We start from the raw sequence: 20,142 nt of genomic DNA, 5'->3' as shown, positions 1-20,142 counted from the left end.
GCAATGATTGCATTCATGGTGATTTTACATATAGGTGGAAGCAGCTCACTACTTTATTATATTTGTTAGTATAGTCTTGCCCCAGGTATTTGTATATTGAAATATATATTATCTTATTATAAATTACTTTCCTTTTATTTCTTCTTTATAGTATAATTAGTATATTATATTGCTATCCTTTAAATTATATGAACAGGTCATATTAACTATGAGGTTCATTTCAGGGTAGCAAAGGGTATATTATAAAATACTGTATATGCCAAGGAAGGGTTGGAGCTGCTAGGGTTGAGAACCACTGGACTAGATTATCTCAAAGGTCCCTTTCTAACTCTAAATATTTGGAAAGCTTAGAGAGAAAATAAACAAACATCTCCCTCCCCTCACACCTTTACTGTGCTTTTTACAATTTTAAAAATAATACATGCTCATTGTTGAAAATTGGGAAACTATAGGAAAGTAAGAAGACTTTTAAAAATCACCCATAAACTCATCACCAAGATGTAATAGTCACTGTTAATGTTTTGGTATATTTCTTTCAATTTTTTTTTCTGTACAAGTATATTTTTAAATATAAATGGAATTCAACTATAAATATAGTTTCATAAACCTGCCTTTTAACTTAGTATTTTCCATATCATTAGAAATTATTTGAAAATACTTATTAAGAGCTCCATAACATGAACATAACCCTCCCCTAATGTCAGACATTTAGGAGTTTCCGATTTTTCATTATTGGAAATAATGCTGTGATGAACTTTCTTATATATGGGCACATCTGTGATTATTTCCTTAGGATAGATTCCTAGAAGTGGAATTATGAGTCAAAGGGAATGCTTTTTTTAAAGGCTCTTGATAAACATGGCCAAATTGCTTTACAGAAAGGCTATCTCTGTTTTGTCCACAGTGTAAGAGAGAATCTGCTTCAAACCATCTCATTTAAACATTTGGTAATTTGATAGTTGTAAACTTACATGTCAATGTCATTTAGTTTCTATTTCTTTGGTTAATAGTGAGGTTAAACACTTTCTGCACCTCTCATCTGCCTTATGTTTATTGCCATTTGCATTTCTTCTGTAAATTGTCCATCCAAGGCCTTTGTCTGTTTTTCTTCTGGTATTAGGATGTTTTCTAATTGATTAATAAGTTAGATCTTAGAGCTCACACTTCACCATGGGCCAGAAAACGAGGGGGCCTTTGATTTAGAAGTAACTTTACAACTCTAGAACACAGAGTAGAATCACCTCCTTGAGATGCGATGCCCCTTCACTTTCTTCACGTCCCCTTCTCGCAGCCTTTTCTGCCAGCCACTGCCCATATCAGCTATGTGGCTGTTTCAACCTGGCTAAAAGGGTTGGAGTTTTGTGCCCAAATAAGAGACATGATAATTATTTGTCGTAAAATACAGGTTCTGTTGAACAACATAGCTGAAAGGAACATGTTGATCATGTAGTCCATACTTTTTTCTCTCCCTCTCTCTCTTTCTCTCTCTCTCTCTCTCCCTCTCCCCCTCCCCCTCTCACTCCCTCCCCCCTCCCTCCATCTCTCCAAATTTAGTACCATGACTTACCCAAGATCACTTAGAGAGTTACTGGTAGAGCCAAAACCAGAACCCAGATGTACTGACTCCCAGTCCAGAGAGCTTTCTGGCCTAACCCACTGCTACTCTGTCAAGCAGGTGTACAGAGATAAGAGTTTAAATAACTACAGATGTCACTTGAATGAAATGAATCTTTCATTTATTTAACATTCAATAAATACTTGTTGAATACTGTGTGCTAGGGTTAACTTTAGGAGAAATTGCATTACCAACTCCATTCTCTTGTTGAGAAACAGCAATGCTTTTAGGATTATTTGCCATTTTGGATTAATATGACTGATGAGCTCTCCATTTTAGGCATACAGAAGACTGACTATATATAGTAGGGCTGATCTGGGGGTGGTTGTTGGGTTTTTGTTTTAAATTTAACTCTCTTAAATCTTTCTCCAGACCCCTGCACTTAGGTTGAACTGATGGTGGGTTTCTTTAGCACAGAAAGTCAGGAAGTTGCCTTGCCGGGTTCCCACAGTCAAGTTGGCTGTCCCTTTGTGAGGGCCATTGCCCTGGGCTCTTTCTGACGCTATCCCTGGCAGGTCCCAGAGGCAATCGTATACAAATGCTATATTGGTCACTGTGAAGTTATAGGAAAAGGTGAAGCTTACATATCAAGTGCTATAGAATTCCATTTATTTAGGTCCTTCCTGGAGGAGGAGTCTTGGCTGGGTCTAGAGGGGAGGCAGTTCCTTCCCACTTGATTGTGTTGTCGGCTGAATAATATGTAATGTGGCCCACGTTGTGTGAGAAGCTAAGGTAGCCTCTATTGTGAAGGAGAGGTGGGAGAGCCACTTCTTTTCCCCAGCTGGGAAACCTCATACCTCATCCTGAGTTTCCTGACTTGGGAGGGGGGAAAATGTTGAGCCTTGTTGAGACTATGGTGATCAGTACCCTTTTTTCCCTCAAAAAAAAAAAAAAAAAAACTTTATTTAGCCTTTGTTTTAATGCCCTGGGTCTCTAATAGCCCAACTCCAGCCTCCCCTTCTGTGAAGAGCCTGGGCAGGGAGCTCTATGAGTGAGAAGTTGGAAGCCAACTCGCAGGGCCTGGGGCCTCCGTGCCATGTATCAGATCATGGAGCCATAGGGCAGGAGAGGGAATTTGTGGGGGCCTTTCGGGGAGCTGATCGGAACCTGCCTGGGATAGTCTAAGGTAAGGTTGTAATGTGTAGAGCCAGCGAGGGAGAGGGGAGATAGTTTGGCTAGGATGTGCCAGTGCCTTGAGCTGCCTCCCTTGATGGGAAAGAGAGGTGGAAGGCGGCTCTAACTCTGAACTGGTGAGGGGCTGGGAAGACTCTAATTCTTTCTTCTTGAATCTGGTCTTTATCCTTTTCCTTCTAGTGGACCCTGGAAGTCTGAGAGAGTTGCCCAATATAAGTCCGATGTCCAGGGCTGATCAATTTACTGTGAACTGTGCACAGCCAGGGCTGCCCTAGGCTCCTCAGGTGGGCTTTCTCTCCATCACCAGGCTCTCTGCACACGAGAGTTGGTACCCTCTACCCCTGAATCCCAGCACTTCCTGGGGGCTGACATATCAGGTTGTCTGTGGGCCACGGCAGGTCTGAATGGCAGTCAGTCTGCAGACAAGCACATATTGACATGGCCTTTGTGTCCAGTCTTGAGCTCAATACCCTGGAGATTACAAAAAGGTCAAATAGCCACCATTTAATGTTGCTATGTGCCAGGAACTTTATACGAGTTATCTCATTTATTTCTCTAACAACCCCAAGAGGTAGATACTATTAGATCATTATTCCTATTTTATAGAAAAGAAATGTGTATGTATGTAACTTACCTGAAGTCACGTAATTAGTATGTGGTAGAGCCAGAATTGGAAAACACTTTAGTTGAACTCCAAAGCCTCTGCTGTTGGGCATTGCCCTAACTAGGGATCAGAGGTGAGATGGGCCTTGAGAAGAGCAAAATGGAGGTACCAAGATGGTGCAAATCGAGGCAATCAGACAAGTTAACATTCTTGGAGCGTTTATTTAGTGCTAAACACAATGCTAAGTAATTTCCACACACTAATTCGTTAACTAGTTTGTAACAGCCCCTTGGGGCTAGTGCTATTATCTCCATTTTATTGATGCATAAACTGAGGCTCAAGAAGGTTAAGTGAGTTGTTTAAGGTGACCCAGGTAGTGAGTGATAGAGCTAATATTTGAACTCAGGTCAGCCTGAGCTCCTAAGTGCTAGGCCTCCTGCCCTAGAGAAGCTTCCACTTGCTGTCCCCAGGCCCTAGAGAGGCCCGGGAACAGAGGAAGAGCCTCGTTGTCTTCTTGGACCAGCTTTCCCCCACCCTTCCAAGGGGAGCTAGAGGCTACAGCTCCCTGGGCCTCTGACATCCCAGGCTGGAGTGGAGGGATAGGGTCTCCAGCTGTAAAGAGTCAGCCTCTTGGACCCCAGACCATGGTTGCTGGGCTCAGGATGCCACTTAGCATCTTCTAGAAGTCCATGGAGCTGGACAAGAGATTCCAGTAGCCCTGCCTGGAGGAGTGGCTGTGGACCCCATAGCCCCACTCAACCCTGCCTTTGTCACCCAGGCCCAGCCTGTTCTACATTTCCTTGATGCCCCTCCTCACCTGCCTGTCCCAGACTCCTGTGGTCATTGGAGCCCTTGCCCGACTGCCTGTTTTCAGCCTGTAATCACCCTGTAGGCCAAACTGGAGCTCGAGAGCTCCAGACATACTCCCACCCTCCAGCTTCCTCCCCAGGATGGGGGAGGATTTCAAAACATCATGTTCTCAGGCATTCCTCTTTTTCTGATCTTTTCCTTTCCCCAGCTTAGAGCTAATAGCCATTGCCCAGGAGTTTTACAAGGTTTAGGAATCTCCTTTGATAGGGGGCCCCTGGTATGTATGGATTTTAAGCACTTTGGGCATTATGCACCCCGCATCTTTCCAAAAACCTGTGCCAAAAGGCAGCAGGATAATGACTTTGCTGCTGTTACCCCATATTGGAGACCAGAGGCTAGGGCCCTATTTATTTGTTAATATGGCCTTATTTTTTCAAAAATTGAAATATTATTGCCCTTTTCATAGATATAAAAGTAACAGATGCTTTTGAAATTCAAATAAAACAAGAATGTAGAAAGTGAACACCTTTCTCCCTCTCTACTCAGTCCTATCCCAGGTCCCTCCCAAGAGCACCACTGGTAGCCCCTCGGTACAGATCTTCCCAGTCTTTATTCTGTGTGTGTTTTATTTTTTTTAAATAAAAACAGAATCACCCTATAAGTAATGTTTTAGTACTTGCTTTTCCCCTTGCAATAGCAGGAACTTCTTTTACAACCAAAATGTAAATTATTTTCTAATTTTAAAATTTAAAATTTAAGAATAAAAAAATCACAAAGATTTTTCCCCATGTCATTAAATATTTTTCTACAACATCATGTTTAACAGCCACATGACATTGTATGAATGAACCATAATGTATCTAACTAATTTCCCATTTGTGGTGTTTCCAGTTTTTTATTGTTATGACACAGAGCTGTCGTGAATATCGTTGTCCTTAGATCTTTGTGCACTTGTGTGTCTTTTTCTGTAGATCAAATTACAGAGGGGAAATGGCCTGGTCAGAGGGTCACATTGTCTTCTGAAGTGCCCAGGGCCTTTGAAAGCTTGTCGGACAAGGCCTTTTGAGAAGCTGTGTGGTATAGGAATTAAGAATGTGGGCTCTGAAGGCAGGCAGACTTCTTGCTTTGCCACTTTCTAGTCAACTTCTTTAACCCCTCTGAGCCTCAGTTTCCCCCTCTGTTGATTGGGATGATGAAGGTACCTCCCTCAGGGGTAGACTGTGAAGATTATATGAGGTAATATTAATATATGCAAAGCTCTCAGTGCTTGGCGCAAATGTAGGTGCTCATTAAATGACTGCAATTATTCAGTGCCCTTGGGGCTTGGAGGCTGTTAGGGTTCTTGTTTCTTTGGTGAGGATAATGCTCGCAGTTTCCTGAGGCCCATAGTCAATAAGGGCAGTGGGATGAGTGCAGCTGAGAATAAGGCCTGGAAGCCAAGTGGCCTTGTCCTCACTCTGGTGGCAGCTCTTGCTCCAGTTTGCCCTCCCTAATGCAGTACACGGTGGCAGAAACAGAAAGGAAACCAGGGGTCTTCATCTCCATCCCATTTCCCAAGAGATGGTGCAGCTCTAGTGGACACAGGGTAGGGCCCAGAAAGAGGTGCCTTTCCTTAGACGAAAGGCAATGCTGACCCCAAATCTCCCCCTCTTGGACCCTGGACAGCTCCCCAGTGGGGGCCCTTCTTCACAGGGGTGAGGGCCTTCAAGGCTCCTGTAAAAATGAGCAGTTATGGAAGGGGGAAATAGCTATCCCCGCCTCCCCCCAGCCCCCAGCAGGGCCTGTGGCCACGGGATCCTGAGGCCTGTTCTGAGCCAGAGCCAGCCTGGGCTTTGGACTGGAACTTTAGGTCAGCAGAGTCAAGGGCACTGAGCATGTCAGGGAAGGGAAAGATGGCCCTGAAAGGACAACAGAGGGACATTTTGCTGAGACCAACTTTGAAGGAGATCTGTCTCTCCCTGCGACCCTCTCTACAGGAAAGATAAATGGAGGCAGTAATTCAGTTCTACCCATGTTTATTGCTACCAGCTTGTCTCCCTCCACCTCCTCATATTTACACCCAAGCCCTTCCCCAAAGCTAACTTTTACCAAAGTTCCTGGTAGGAGGTCAAGAAGTGTGTCCACTAAGCAGGCAGTCTTACTTGTAGTGGGCACTGTTTGTCCTCAGGCCAGTTGGGCACCAGGGAAGGGCTACTCTGGGAATGCAGGGCACAGACTTGGTACGGGGGTCAAGGTAGGCCCCCACCAACATATACTCTCCTTTCCTTCTGGAGCTTCGTGGACACCAAAACTTTAGCAAAGCAAAGTCGGGGTAGCAGACTCCCCAATGTCAAGTGTAGTGCTTTCTTTTGCTTGTAAAGACCTACACAAGTGGCCGAGGCTGGACCCAGACCCGCATCTGGCTTCTGAGGGGCATTTCTGTCCCTGGAAGCCAGGTCTGACCACCTGCCATCAGCCTTGCTGGAAGTCTCACTTGAGGGGGCCAGGAATAGAAAAGGAGGGCGCAGACTGTGATGAGGTGTGGCATGGTTTTAAGCTGGGGGAAGTTGCAGCTTGTCCTGAGTTACGTGGGGAGGGATAAAACAGATGAGCAGGAGGAGCCATTTCATTTGAAAGCCCGAGGCTCCTCTGGCCCCTGTGATGAACCCCTCTGGTGTTCCAGGACACAGGTAACAGGAGAGCAGACATTTAATGTTACAGAATGTCAGAGCTGCCACGGCCTTCAGTGACTACCCATTCTAACCCCAACCAGTCCTAAGTCCAGAAAGGGAAAGCACTTGGTTCAAGTCTCATAGGATTTAGTGGCCGAACCTCTAAGAAAGTTAAGGAGAAGGAAAGCCGGACTGGTACACGTGCCTTTCTTCAAACCTTATTTAGGGAAATCTGGATTTATGCAGGATCAGCTGGGGTCCTTTCAAAGAGCCAGGTTCCCTAGGGTTTTGAGACTGACCTGAAATACTGACGTGGCCCCCTTTCCAGGAGCAGTGCAAGAGGGGTAGGTGGTGTGGGAGCGAGGAGAGTTTGGGGGCCTTGGTGGTGAGGGATATGGGCGATGTCCCTCAGAGCCCCGCTTGCTGTGGCGGTGGCCAAGGAGTGGGCGGTGCCAGGAGGGGCTGTGCCATCAGTCGCTGGTGGAGGGAGGCGTTTGGGCAGGTGGGATGTGCCCTTGGGCATCTCCTCATCCACTTCAGCCGAGCCTGTTGGGCCCTGTTCAGGCCTCTGTGGCCCTAAGCGCCCCTGGGGAAGCAGGGCCAGGCTCGGCACCAGTCTCCGGGGCCCAGGCCACTGCGGGAGGCTGGGTCTGTCCCTGTGGCCTTTGCAGTTTGGGCCCAGCCTCGGCCTGGGCCACCTCTACCTCAAGGTGCCCCAGCCAGGGAGAGGCCATGCAGCTGCTCCTCAGCGCTCGCCAGCTCTGCCTCATCGCGCCCGCTCTCCGAGCCCTCGAAGCAGCCAGAGTCACGTGGGATGTCCACTTTGGGTTCTGACACTGTGTGCACCACTGGCTCCTGGCTGCTCTCGGCGCCCTCTTCTGCCTCCTCGCTGCCGGCTGCCAGGGGTGAGGGAGGGAGTTCAGAATATGGGAGGCTTGGTCCTTAGCTGGGGGGTCCGAAACCCCGAGGGGGTAGGGACGTTGGGAAGTTCACTATAGGAAGTCTCTCCCTCTGGGCACTTGCCACCACCCTGCCCCTCTTACCACTTCTAGCTTAGAAGCAGCTGGGAGTTGTTTCCAGGCCAGTTCCACGGCCCAGGAGCTCAAACGCCTTCAGCATTAAGCTGGAGCCAGGCTACCTGGGTTTGAATCCTGGCTCTGTTATTAGCTCGTTTTGAGGCCTCGAGTAAATAAATGCCTTACCTTCTCTGGCCTCAGGTCTGCCCTTCGATCCAAAGGGAGGTTGGGCCCCATCGTTCCTACAACCGCCTTTCTCCCACAAACTTTCCCTGAGATTCCAATGCAAGTGGAAAGTGCGTGCCCACTGCAGACAGGCCCCAGGGCAGAGTGTGGTCAGGGGGCAGGGCCAGGGCAAGCCTCCCCTCCCTGGAATGCCAGCAGGCACATGCCCCCACCACCCTGCTTCTAAAGCCACTCACTGTCATAGTCCAGCAGCAGCTCGGCAGCCGTGAGCAGTTTGGCCCGATGCTGGGGGTCTGTGATATTCAGCTCATTGAGGTGTGTTTCTCGCAGCTCTTTGAAGTCCTCCAGCGTCTGGTAGCCATTGAGCAGTAGGGTGGACGTGTGCTCCTGTGGGCAGAGGCAGGCCACTGGCACAGCTTCTTACAAGCCACCCCTGCCTACGCTCTATCCCCCTACACATAGCTGTGTCCCCCTGTTCCCCATCCCTGGGGCAAGGGTGCCTCCCTTGAGACTAGACACTAGGGCAGGTCCCAGCTCAAACCTCCAGGCCGATGCGCTCCAGCAGCTCATGCAGAGTCTTGGGCTTGGGCCTCTTGCCCTTGCTCTGTCGGCGGCTGGGGCGGGCAGGCCCCACGGCCTCATCGGGCAGTACATCCACGTAGATGAATTTGAAAGAGCCCAGTTTGCCATTGAGCAGGCCCAGCCACGTGCCCACGGGTGGCTTTTTAGTGATGAGGATCACATCTCCTTTCTGTGAGGGGAGAGAAGAGGAGAGGAGGGCAGGGAAGAGATGAGGGGTGGCCTCTTGGCCTCCACTGACACTTTTCTACCCTGGCTCAGTCCAGCCTCCTTTATGGGTGTAGCCTGCCAGGCTCTGGAGGGGCCTGGACGCTGACCTTACCTGCAGTTTCAGTGAGTCGTGGTCATAGGGGCTGGGAGTGAAGTCGGTGTGGACTCGTGCCCGGCCACAGAAGGGCCCTGTGTACTGGGGAGCAGGTGGTTCCTCCCCGAAGCTGCCAGAGCCTGAGCTGGGGCTGCAGAGCTCACTACCTGCAGGAGATGGGCAGGGAGGAGGCTCACCTTTGTCCTAGGACAGCTAAGACAGTGCCCAGCAGCTGCCTTCCAGGGGGGTTCTGCCTAGAAATCCCAAGGGTACGTGCCAGAGAAGAAAGCTAGGCTCTCGCAAGCCATACACTTCTGACCCATCGCCTCAGCCACACTGCAGGAGCATGGCTTCACCTCCAGGACCCCAGACATGAAAAGAGTTGGCAACAGGAGAAACTGCTTATAGACCAAAGAATGGGCAAATTGGGAGAGCCTCTAGAGACTACCTGGGCCAATACCCCAATGAGCAGATGAAGAAACCTGAGCCCATGCAGGCCAAGCGACCTCCCAAGGCCTCTGACCTTATAATTGGCAGCACTGGGGCCATTAGACTCCAGGTTCCCCGACTCCTACTCGAGTGCCCCTTCCACCCAGGAAGCCACACCCTACGTTAATATTTACTTTCTTTGCTTAGTAGGACTTGATGTTTAGTCACAATATCACACGGTAACTCAGACAGGCTCTTTCTCCCTGGGAAGGGAAGAATGATGGGCATTTTAAATGGCTTTCTGTGGTGGGGGTGGGGGCAGGGAGGTGTCTATGGAGCCAGAGGAAGAGGGGAAACTCGGAATGGCCTGAGGGCTGATAAATGCAGCGCTGAGTGGGACTGCAGCCCAGAGCCCACGGCCCCTCCTCCAGGCAGGGAACCTCTCGTCCAGCCCCATGGACTTCTAGAAGATGCCAAGTGGTGCCTTGAGTCCAGAAAACCAAGACCTGGGGCCTAAGAAGCTAACTCTTCACAACAGGAGACCTTAAACTCCCACCCCAGCCTGGATCCTGGCATGTCAGGGGCACAAGAAGCTATAGCCTCTAGCTCCCCTTGGAAGGATGAGGATGGGCTGGTCCAAGAGGGCAATGAGGCTCTTTCTCTGCTCCTGGGCCTCACCAGGGCCTGGGGACAGCAAGTGGAAGCTCCTCTAGGGTAGATCTGAGTTCAAGACTGGGTCACTTGGGCAAGTCATTTAACCTCCCTGAGACTCAGTTTCCACATCAATCAAGTGGGGATGATAAGACTGGCCCCACGAGGTTGTTGTGAAGATCTAATGTGAAGAGGGGCTGGGAAAGTTCCCAGCAGGCAAACAGTAAACATTTTTCCTCTTACTCCCCTCCCAGACAGCCCACTGGCACGGCCCTGACCCAGTCTTTGCCTCCAGATTCAGCAGACGTCCCCCCACATCCCCTGCTCACCCGTCGATGCCTGGCGGCTAAGCACAGGAAGCTCACTCTCCTCCTGCTCTGAAAAAGCCAGCGCCATCTTCTCAGGGCCGGGGCTGTCCAGGCTGTAGTCTGGAGATGTCGGAGAGGCTGAGCCCTCCTCCAGAGTGTCTCCCTGCGGGGAGGGTAGGCAGGAAGCCCTCAGCAGCCTTGCTGGGGTGCACATGGAGCCAAGGAAACCGGCCTGGGCTTGGCAAAGAGCTAGGGCCTGGCTCAAACCCCAGCTCTGCCACTTACAGGCTGAATGACATTCTCTGAGCCCTAGTTTCCTCTTTTGTAAAAATGGGAATGACTGTCCCTGCCCTGCCTACCTCACAGAATGAGGCTCAACCAGGGTGTCATGTGAATGTGCTTTTGTTAGCTTTAAATGCTGATGTACATGCAGAAAATGCCGTGGTGGCAGAGCCCAGACTCAGAGCCATTGCTATGGTGCAGGCAAGAAGGCAGTAGCACTGGGGAAGAAACTACTTTTTCCTGTGCTGCTGTGTGCCAGGCCTGCCTGCCATCTCATTTAATCCTCACAGTGACACTTGTGGGTAAGTGGTATGGTTGGCCTGACTTTACAGATGCAGGGTAACATTCCCAAGGCCCACAGGAACCCACAACCAACTTGGCCAGACTCCAGAGCTCTTCCCACCTCGCCACACCTCAGTGCAGTGGTAACTGTTTAACAACTGTCCCCGATGAGTTGCCAATTCCTGTGTTCTAAATACAGCTTACCATGGCCAGTGTCAAACTACCATTGTGACATGGCTGGATGCTTTGTCAGAAGAGAGAGCTATGCTATTTCCCCCGCGTAGATACTATAGACGCAAATAACCTCAACAACGTAGATAAGAGTAAAAGGTAGTGCAAGAATTAGGAGCGATGAGTTTTGAAGATAAGATTTATTACACTACCTTTTTTTTTTTTTTCGAGACAGGATCTCACTATGTTGCTCAGGCTGGCCTTGAACTCCTGGGCTCAAGCAATCCTCCCACCTAAGCCTCCCAAGGGGACTACAGGCCAGTGCGCTTGGCTTACATTTGTTTTTAATGGAATTTATTTAATTGTAAGTTTAAATAATTTGATTCTTAATAATGGTTATGTTTAGCAACTGGCTCACAGAATTCCTGACAATTTGACTAGCTGCTCTCATGAGCATTTATGCCCCAGCATGAGCCAATATGCGCCAATTCCAGCACACCATCGCCTCCCTGCCTCCTATAGAGCCACGAGCACACCAGACTATGTGATTTAAGGCACTCGGGCTGTGCCTGCCCCACAGCTGTCTGTGCCACCCTTCCTCCCTGGGCCAAAGCCAGCCTTCTCTATTTTCTCTCACAGGGATCCCAAGAGGGAAAAAAGGCCTTCCCAATCCCAGGGGCTAGCTCCAAGCAAAGCTTTGAGGTGGGTGGATTTGCCTCAGGCCATCTCATCTCCCTTTCAGCTGCCCCTCCCAACAGGTCCGCCTTAGGAAGCTTCTGTTCCTCAGACTTTCATCCCTCTCAGACCCCACCCCTTTCCCAGCCAGCCTCAGGCCCCCTCAGGACTGTGCCTGGCTGGCTGTCAGTGGCTGTCAGTGAGCTCCCCTTCTTGTGTGACCTTCCTTCTTGCATGGACTAGGCCCTTTAGGCTTGAGCAGTGGCCGTCGAAGCAGTCTTGCTCACACCCTGCCAGAGAGGCTCCCCCGGCCCCCTGGATCCCCAGGCCTCACCATCTCCTCTGACAGGGCCTTCACCATCATCTTGCCCATCTTCCTGTTCATGGTCCGGGAAATCACTGCCCTCCACTTCTTCCCCAGCTTTTTGCTACTCTTCCCAGCATCCTCTGGAGTGGGGACACCCGAGTCATCTTCTGGAATCTGTGACAACAAAAGAGGTTCAGAGACCCTGGTGACCCTGCCTGGGTCCAGGACTTGAGGCAACAAGAAAGCCTTTGGGTCACGGCACAGGCTGAAGGGGGTGGGATTGAGAGGCCCCCGTCCCCTTCCCCCTCGGCCCCAACCCTGTCCTCAGCCCTGTTGCTTTATAAATAATTTGCTATTTATTTTGTAGTTGAAAAGAATGCAGGTGAATGCTTAGTGAGGGGAGAGGCGGCCCTCTGTGGTAAAGGAGGCTTTGCGCCAACAATCCTAACATCTCCTCTTCCCCCTCCTCTCTTCCACCCCCACTCCCCTGCCCAGGGCCTGCAGTCAGGTTCCCTCAGGAGGCTCTGAAACTCACGTTATCATCCAGGTTAAACTCCTTCTCGCTCACCACGGGAGAGCTGGGTTTGGATTTGGCAAAATCCTTGAAGCTGCTGGAGCGCTGAAGGGAGAGCTGGAAGAAGCATGGGGTGTGGCCATCAGTGCGCTAAAATGGCTGCCCGAGTACAGATCTGCCCTCCCCTCTCAACACACAGCACACCATGCCCCAGGCTGGGCAGAGCCACATGTGCCCTGAGGGCCCTGGGCTAATGGGGTGAAGTACCTAGCTGTCCTTGGAGCTAGTGGCTTTATCCTGTTCTTCACCCTAACTCTGGCACCAGACCAAGCTCCTAACCTCAAGAGCTTTGCACCTCAGTCAAGACTCAGACTTAGCCTGAGTATCCACCAGTATCTTGTTTGGTCCCCAGAACCCTGGAGTGAAAGACTAAATGAGTCCGAGTAGATGTATATCTGCTACTAGAGACATACCTCAGCACATACGAGAGCATCACTGGTTACATAACTGAGAGAAAATCCCTCCCAAGCCCTGTGGGTCTGCCTTCACGTCCTGGGCCCGCTCTGAGCAAGGTCTGCAGTCACACTGATAGGGGCAAACATATTGGGACCTCCATCCTGATGAATCTGTGTCCCAAGAAGAGCAAGACAATCTGGCCAGAAACCGGCAAGACTTGGCATTACACTTTCTGGAAAACCACAGTAGAGGCTTACTCACAGAAGGGGCCCCAGATTTGGGACACAAATGATTGGGGCTAATTTAGTATAAGAAACCCAATTTTCTCTTTATTCATCTTAGCTTTTAGAGAAAGGTCCACTTACACATTGTCGGTGTAACTGCAAACTAGTACAATCTCTATGGAAAGTAGTATGGAGATACCTCAAAGAACTCAAAGTAGACCTACCATTTGATCCAGCAATCCCACTACTAGGTATTTACACAAAGGAAAAAAAATACATTTTATAAAAAAGGCACTTGTACTTGAATGTTTATAGCAGCACAGTTAGCGTTTAACCTTAGTCACTAATGTGATGAGTTGGCAACTGTGACATCTGCCGGCATTTGGTCTTTTAGGCATGACGTTTTGTTTGTGTTGATGAGACTGTTTTCAGGAAATGAGCTTTCTTAACTGTATACACATGTACATGTCAAAATAGCAGGCAGAAACCAGCGCAAGGCAGGTAAGGGGGGCGGTAGGCCTTAGACACAAGAAGTTGAGGCTGAGCTTGTATCAAGATAAACAGTCAAGACCAGAAGATACACACAGGAACCAGGGTTCACAGATGGCCAGACAGATAGAGTGGGATAGACTACAGACACCATGATAAGGGCTTGAGGAACAGAAGTGCCAAACCAACACAAAGCTGAAGCTTTCACATCCTCTTTCCTACGAAAGGGGGTGTGTGTGTTCAGTGACAAACCCCCAGGGCAGGGGCAATATCACCTGCCCCCCAACACACACACAATTGGCCCCAAGTTCTGGGGACTGTAGTGTAGCAGTTTAGCAGTCTTGGTGGGTCTTGACCAAAGCCAAGTCAGCAATTGGGGGTCAGGGGCCACATTCCCTTAGAGGTCACAGCAAGGTAGTTGCCCAGAAACTAGGTCAGTGGTCAGGCCAAGCAGACACTAGCAGCATCAGGGCCTCATGGGTGTGGTGCCTGCAGCCTCGGTCAGAAAGTCTCCTCTGTGCTAGCCTGGGGAGATGGAAAAGGGGACTGTGAGTGGGCATAGTGAGGGGAAGCCATGACCATGGGGTGACCACTCCGGTTCCCATGCTTCTCCTCCATCTTCCTTCCTTGGTTTTCCCCTCCCATTATTCTTTCCTCTTTTTCTCCCTTTCTTTCCCCTTCTCTCCTCCACCTTCCATTTATTTCCTTCTCTTGTATGGCTAGGATGCAGCTGCCTGGATAACTTCCTTCTCTTAATGCATGGAAGAGAGGGAACAGAGAGAGGGTGGGCACCAGGCTGCTATTTATAGGCTGATGGGGCCTATTATGGTCTTCTCTACAGCACTCCTCGCCTGGTCTGCAGCCCAGGAGGCTGAGAGTCGCCCCTGAAACCCTAGGGACTGGTGAGGCTGGAAAGCAAGAAGGAGGGCAGGCATGGGGCCAGAAGTCGGCTTTGTTGGGGAAGGGTAAACTCACCGCCCGGCTGCTCTCTAATCGCAGCTCTTTCCCGAAGCCTTTTCCTGTCATTAATCTGCAGTCTGGGGGCTGGGAGGAGGGGCCTTTGGCTCCCAGGCACTTGTGTGAAGGCCCCTCTGTCCCAGCTTTAGCCCAAAGTGGGAAGAGGCAATCAATCCTAAAGGACCGCAGAGACGGCGCTAGGGCTTGGGCCCAGTTGGCCGCACTCAGCCCAGGGAGATGGAAGGGAATAATATATATGTTCTTTGGGTGACCAAGGGTGAGGGCTGGCCAGGGTGGCCTATTGCCAAGCCTACCTCCAACCTCAGGGGAAGCCCCAAATATCCTGACTGCCTTTCAGTGAGAGGTGACCCCCTACCCACGGATGACTTGAAATCCTTCAGCCCAGTTGAGTTTTCTGCCTGGCCTCCCTTTGGGAGGAGGACTTCCTGGAAGTCACGCCTGGCAAGGGAGGTGACACTATATCCAGTTGGCCCCTTTTTCATGTCTACGGAGAGCACATGGGCCTCTTGGAAAGAACTGCATTTCTCTCTGAACTCAGACATTGCTAAATTCAACTCTGGGCTGTGTGACTGCAGGCGAGTTATTTCGCCTCTCTGGATGTCAATTTCTTCACTTGGTGTCAGATGGCAAGGGTTCTCATCTTGGTTCTGCTGCTGACCAGCTGTGTAAAGCTGAATCAGTTACTAACTTCTCTAGGCTTCTGTTTCCTCATCAGTAAAATGAAGACAAAAGCACCTACCTCATTGGGCTATTGTGAGGATGAAATGAGTGAGGACAGGGTTTGGAACATTGTCTGGCACAGCAGTCCCTCAGCAAACGTCGGTTCATGCTTAGCCTTTTGGACCACCCACCTCTATTCTCTTACCCTGGGCATCTCCCCACCTGGAATACTCTGCCCTTCTGTCAACTATAGTTTCTCCCCTCCCTCAAATTCCAATTTAAGTGGAAACAACCCAAATGGCCATTAACTGTAGAATGGATAAATTAATTGTGGCAGAATCATACACAAGACTAGTACCTCACAGTGAGGTAGTACTGCTGGCCCCAACAATATGGATGAGTCTTGCAAATGTACTGCTGAGTATATATGATATGCTGCCACCTGCATAATGTTCAAGGCCCAGCAGAACCTGCCTGTGCTGCTGGAAGTCAGGGTAGTGCTTACCCTGGGGGAATGGGGGTATGTAGTGACTGGCAAGGAAGCTTCCTGACTTCTGGAAGTGTTTTGCTTCTTGATCTGGGAGCTGCCCACATGGGGATGATCACGTTATGGAAACTTATTGAGTGTTGCACTTATGATTTGTGCACTTTTCTATGGATCTTATACTTTGATAAAAAGGTTTTTCCATTCCAGCGATCCTCCCTGATCACCCCCTCAGAGCCTCACACTGCCCCAGGCGGCATCCTCTTCCCCTGCTTCCTAAGCAAACTTGGCTTTCCCCAGGGTCTCCTGAACCGCCCTTCCCACTCCTTCAGCATACCGGGTATACACTGAGCACCCTGCGAGCCCCAGGCCCTGGTCTCTGTGTGTGTGGGAACCCTGCAAGGAGGAGGTCAACACCTCCCAGGTGCCTGGCTCCCTGACGAGTGCTTCCTGTGTGCCAGCTTCCTCCAGCCTCACCACAGCCCCGTGTCACATCCACCCGCAGAGGACACTTGAGACGCTGCAAAATGCAGTACCCTAGGCAGAGTTACACAGCTGGTGGTGGAAAAAGCAGGTGTCCAAACCCAGGTCTGTAACTCTGGAAGCCTGTGCATGTTGCTGTGCTTGTGGCGCTCAGAACTCATGCTGTTATGCCCCTGCCCATATAGAAGTGGCTTGAGTGAAGTGCTGACCGCGGATGGTGTTTGAACATAGCTCCCAGGAGAGCGGGTGGAAGTGTGAAGGGGAAGGGTTCAGGAGGGCTTCGTGGAGGAGGCATATTTGAGCTGGGTCGTGCAGGGGAGCCAAGATTTCTCCAGGTGGAGCTGGGAAGGACTGGAACAAGAGGGAAATTTAGGGACATTGTGGGCATGGTGATGGGATGGCGGGTAGGTCAATGGTTGTGGCGGCAGGTGGAACAAAACAGGCCATGGAAGGCCCTTGGTAGCCATGCCAAGGAACTTGGGCAGTGTCCTGTGGGCAGTGAGGAGCTACTCCAAATACCAAATGCATGCTGGTGAGGGGGTCATGCTTGAAGTCTGCTGTAGGGAGAGAGCCATGGGGAGAGAAATGTGCCAGGACGGGGCAGACAGGGGCGGGACGAGACTGAAAAGAGGGAAGAGTTGGGCACTTGGACAGGAGCCTAGATTCTTCTCCATTGTCCCTGGTAAGAGTTCTGGGGGGTGGTGGAAAGTGGGGGTGTGGTGGGGTGGGACCACCCTTAAGGAAGTCAAGTCCAGGACAAACCCCTTTCCAACTTTCTGCACCCCAGCATTGGCTTTTGGGTGAAATCGGATCAAAGGGAGTGCAGAGCGAGAACTTAAAGCAGGTGAAACTCTCCAGAGGGCAGCTACACGGTGTGTCCCTCAACCCCAGGGCCTCTCCAGTCCTTCATGATCCACAGGAGGTGCCATGTCCTGGCCCCACCATCCTGGTGGTTCTGCTCCCTCCTCTGCTCTGCTGCCTGGAGGATAACTCACTCCACGGCTTTCTGGGTCTGTCCCGTAGAGCTCTCCTACTGATGGGTTGAGTCTTCTATGCTCCTAAGACTCTTCTGGTGCCACTGAAATCAGTAGGGGGACAGGAGAATGGAGAGAGAAGGGGTTGAGACTCTGGAGTCAGACAAATCTTGGCTTGGAGGCTTGCTCTTCAGCTTATTAGCTGTGTGACCTCTGGCAAGTTGCTTCACCTCTCTGAGCCTTGGGTGTCAAATAGGGATAATGATAATTTCTGCCTCTACCTCACAAGGTTGTTGTGAGGAGTCAACGAGCTAAGAGATGCACAACACAGTGCCTGGTGTCCACTGAGCTGTCACTCAGTGGGGCTTTTAGTGCTATTAACTCTTGTTTTCTCTGCTTCAGGGCTGGGACCATGGCTCGTTCTTCTTTGTAGTGTGTCCCTACCCCCACCTGTGCCTACAGCACGCAGCCCCCGTGTGCATGTGCACACGTGTGACAGAGCGCTCTCACATCTATTGTTCCAGGTGATCTGTACAACCTCCTGAGGGGGCAGATCGGGAGTTATCCCCCTTTACAGAGACAGGGAGACTGAGGCCCAAAGAAAATCAACGAACTGTCCAAGGTCCTACAGCTGGAACGTTGTAGGATTCCAACTCGGCTTTCTTGCCCCCGCCTGGCACATCCTCCATTGGCAGGCTTGGGAGGAGGAGCAGGGACAGGAGAGAGAGGCCGCCCCTGCCTTTGTGCTTTCCCCTCCACCACGTCATCTCAAACTCCGAGGGGAAGGGACTAGCAGCGATGGAGCCAGGCCACAGCCTCTGGGCCTGGGGGAAGATGCTGTCTCTACCTTCGGGAAGCTTGGCTTTTCTAAGGCATTTCCATGGTCTGGGGCTAGGACAGTGTATGGAGGCAAGCTCATCCCAGCTGTGGAAGCTGGTGCAGGCTCTTGCAGGGGCGGGTGGGGTTTACGTGGACTCCCCTCCCCTAAAGGATGTGGACCTTAGAGTGCCACATGGACCTTGCTTCTTCTGGGAGAGGCCTGGGGGAAATCCCAGAGGCCCATCTGCTTGCCAAGCACAGAATCTGGGTAACTGAAGCGGGAAAGAAGAAGGGGACTCCTGGCTTCTGTGTGCTTCTGGGTACCTCCGCCTGAGGTGGCACAGGGTCCCAGTGTCAAAGTGTCAGCTCTTTCTCAGACTCCTTCCTCCGGCTCAGCGCCCCTGTGGTTTGGGGCCTAGCAGCATCTATAGAGCGGTCTCTGCTTCCCACCCCCACCAGCCAGAGAACAAGGGGAAGTGGCCCCAGTCGTCCAGGAGTGGCAGCCAATGGCAGGCCTGCCGGGCCTAGCGCTGTGCAGGGTTTGGACGGGGGAGACAGGCCCCGTGTGAAGATTCACGAACCTCCCCCTCCCCCGCTCACCACCATTGCAACCTTAGAGACGCAGCTGGGGTGCGGAGAGTATAGCCGGAAGTGGCAGCCACCCCAGGACCTGAGAGATGGGGCAGGATGCACACCCCAGTGCCCCGAGGCTCAGTCTTTCAGCTGCCTGGGCCTCCACCTGGGAGCTGCTCCCCTCACAAGGGGGCTCCACCATAGGGCACCTGGGCTGAGCTCCAGGGAAAACCGGCAGGGGACAGCCTGAGCCTCCCAGACCTGGTTCAGGCCTGCTGTGGGGTGGTTCTAGAATGCCGCTGGATGTGCAGGATGTAAGTGCTTATTTTCTGGGAGACTCCCAGAACCGAATGAAAAAATTAAGTCTAGAAATCCTCAAATCCGACCAGAGAAACCTAGATCTGGCAGAGGCTTCAAAGAATCTTCTAGTCTACCTTCTGCCCCAGGAAGATGAACACCTCAGCTGTCCATGACAACTGCTTTTCCTCCTGGCCTTTCAAATCTGCTGAATTTTTCCTCCTCAGCCGTCACTCCTACTCACTATCTCACCAGCTTCATTTCTCACTCCTCACAAACAATGTCTCCCTGCCGGGGAAGACCCTGTATGCCCCTTGCATCCCACTGCCATTTTGGAAGTATTTTTTCCTAAGTTTGAAGATCACCTCAGGCCCCATCTCCAGGTTGTCCCCATCTCCAGTGGGCCTGGGAAGCCGCAACAGACCTGAGCTAAGTGAGCAGGGCCTGGGCCATGGCCAAAGGGTGGGGGCCCTGGGAGCATCATGGCTCCAAGCTGAGAGGCCCTTTGAGTGAGATGGCTCCTGAGAGGCCACACTCGGGCAGAAGTGGTGGCAGGACCAGCATAGGGGAGAAAGAATTAAGTATAGTCTTAAGATTCAACGTGAGCATTGTATTTTGTCATTGTTGAATTCTATTCTAGGATTCTGGCCCCTAAGTTTAGATCTTTACCCCATCCTTGTAGGGTTAAATTCTATAACTCTAGACTTCTGAGAGTCTATTCAGTAACTCTGTTGCTCCAGAATTTTAAAAGTCTCTTCGGTACTTCTGTTACTTTAGTAGCCTCTGGGTCCCTGTCCCATTGCCCTCTGGGTGAATGGCCGTCACCTACAAACTCAACATGTGGCCTTTGGCTCTTCCCACTTGTAAGAGTCCTGGAGAGCAGAGGAGGGAAGGAAGAAGTGAATTCCCAAAGATGCTCCTCACCTTTTTCTTCTGAGTGGGCTCCTTCTCGCTGGCGTTGGAGGGCTTGCGGCGCAGCATGGTCCTCCGCCCTAGGGAGACTCCGTCCCTGCTCTCCTAGGCGTCAAGATGCAGAGGCTGCTTGCTCAGCCTTGCCAGCACCGTCCAGGGGGCACGGCATGGACCGAACCTCCGGCTGCCACTCTGACTGCTACAGTGGCAGCTTGAGGGTGCGGGCCATGGACACCCGGCAGCAGCAGCTTACAGGAAGCCCTGCCACGTGACCT

The 20,142-nt window shown here is 51.0% G+C and overlaps 1 protein-coding gene across 1 annotated transcript; it reads right to left on the bottom strand.

Moving 5' to 3' along the window:
• Nucleotides 1-6,164: 6,164 nt before the first annotated feature.
• Nucleotides 6,165-20,142, bottom strand: SASH3 (SAM and SH3 domain containing 3). Its single transcript, XM_012653391.1, has 8 exons — nucleotides 19,880-20,142; nucleotides 12,540-12,635; nucleotides 12,032-12,178; nucleotides 10,309-10,450; nucleotides 8,918-9,066; nucleotides 8,558-8,767; nucleotides 8,253-8,403; nucleotides 6,165-7,710 (listed from the first exon to the last, which is right to left on the bottom strand). Exons 1-8 carry the CDS (start codon nucleotides 19,934-19,936, stop codon nucleotides 7,520-7,522), a joined length of 1,143 nt encoding a protein of 380 aa, XP_012508845.1. The 5' UTR covers nucleotides 19,937-20,142; the 3' UTR covers nucleotides 6,165-7,519.

The sequence above is a fragment of the Propithecus coquereli genome, unplaced genomic scaffold (genome assembly GCF_000956105.1).
Source record: "Propithecus coquereli isolate 6110/MARCELLA unplaced genomic scaffold, Pcoq_1.0 Scaffold42, whole genome shotgun sequence".
Taxonomy (NCBI): Eukaryota; Metazoa; Chordata; class Mammalia; order Primates; family Indriidae; genus Propithecus; species Propithecus coquereli.
Note: the sequence above shows the minus strand (reverse complement) of the source record. Positions and strands in the feature narration are given on the sequence as shown.

What these genes read in the sequence shown, in the direction of transcription:
- SASH3 (XM_012653391.1), bottom strand. Translation starts at nt 19,936, where the DNA reads ATGCTGCGCCGCAAGCCCTCCAACGCCAGCGAGAAGGAGCCCACTCAG. An exon ending in AGGCCCTGTCAGAGGAGATG is followed by an intron (nt 10,451 to 12,031) that starts GTGAGGCCTGGG and finishes CCCTCCCCGCAG; the next exon opens with GGAGACACTCTGGAGGAGGG. An exon ending in ACGACTCACTGAAACTGCAG is followed by an intron (nt 8,768 to 8,917) that starts GTAAGGTCAGCG and finishes CTCCCCTCACAG; the next exon opens with AAAGGAGATGTGATCCTCAT.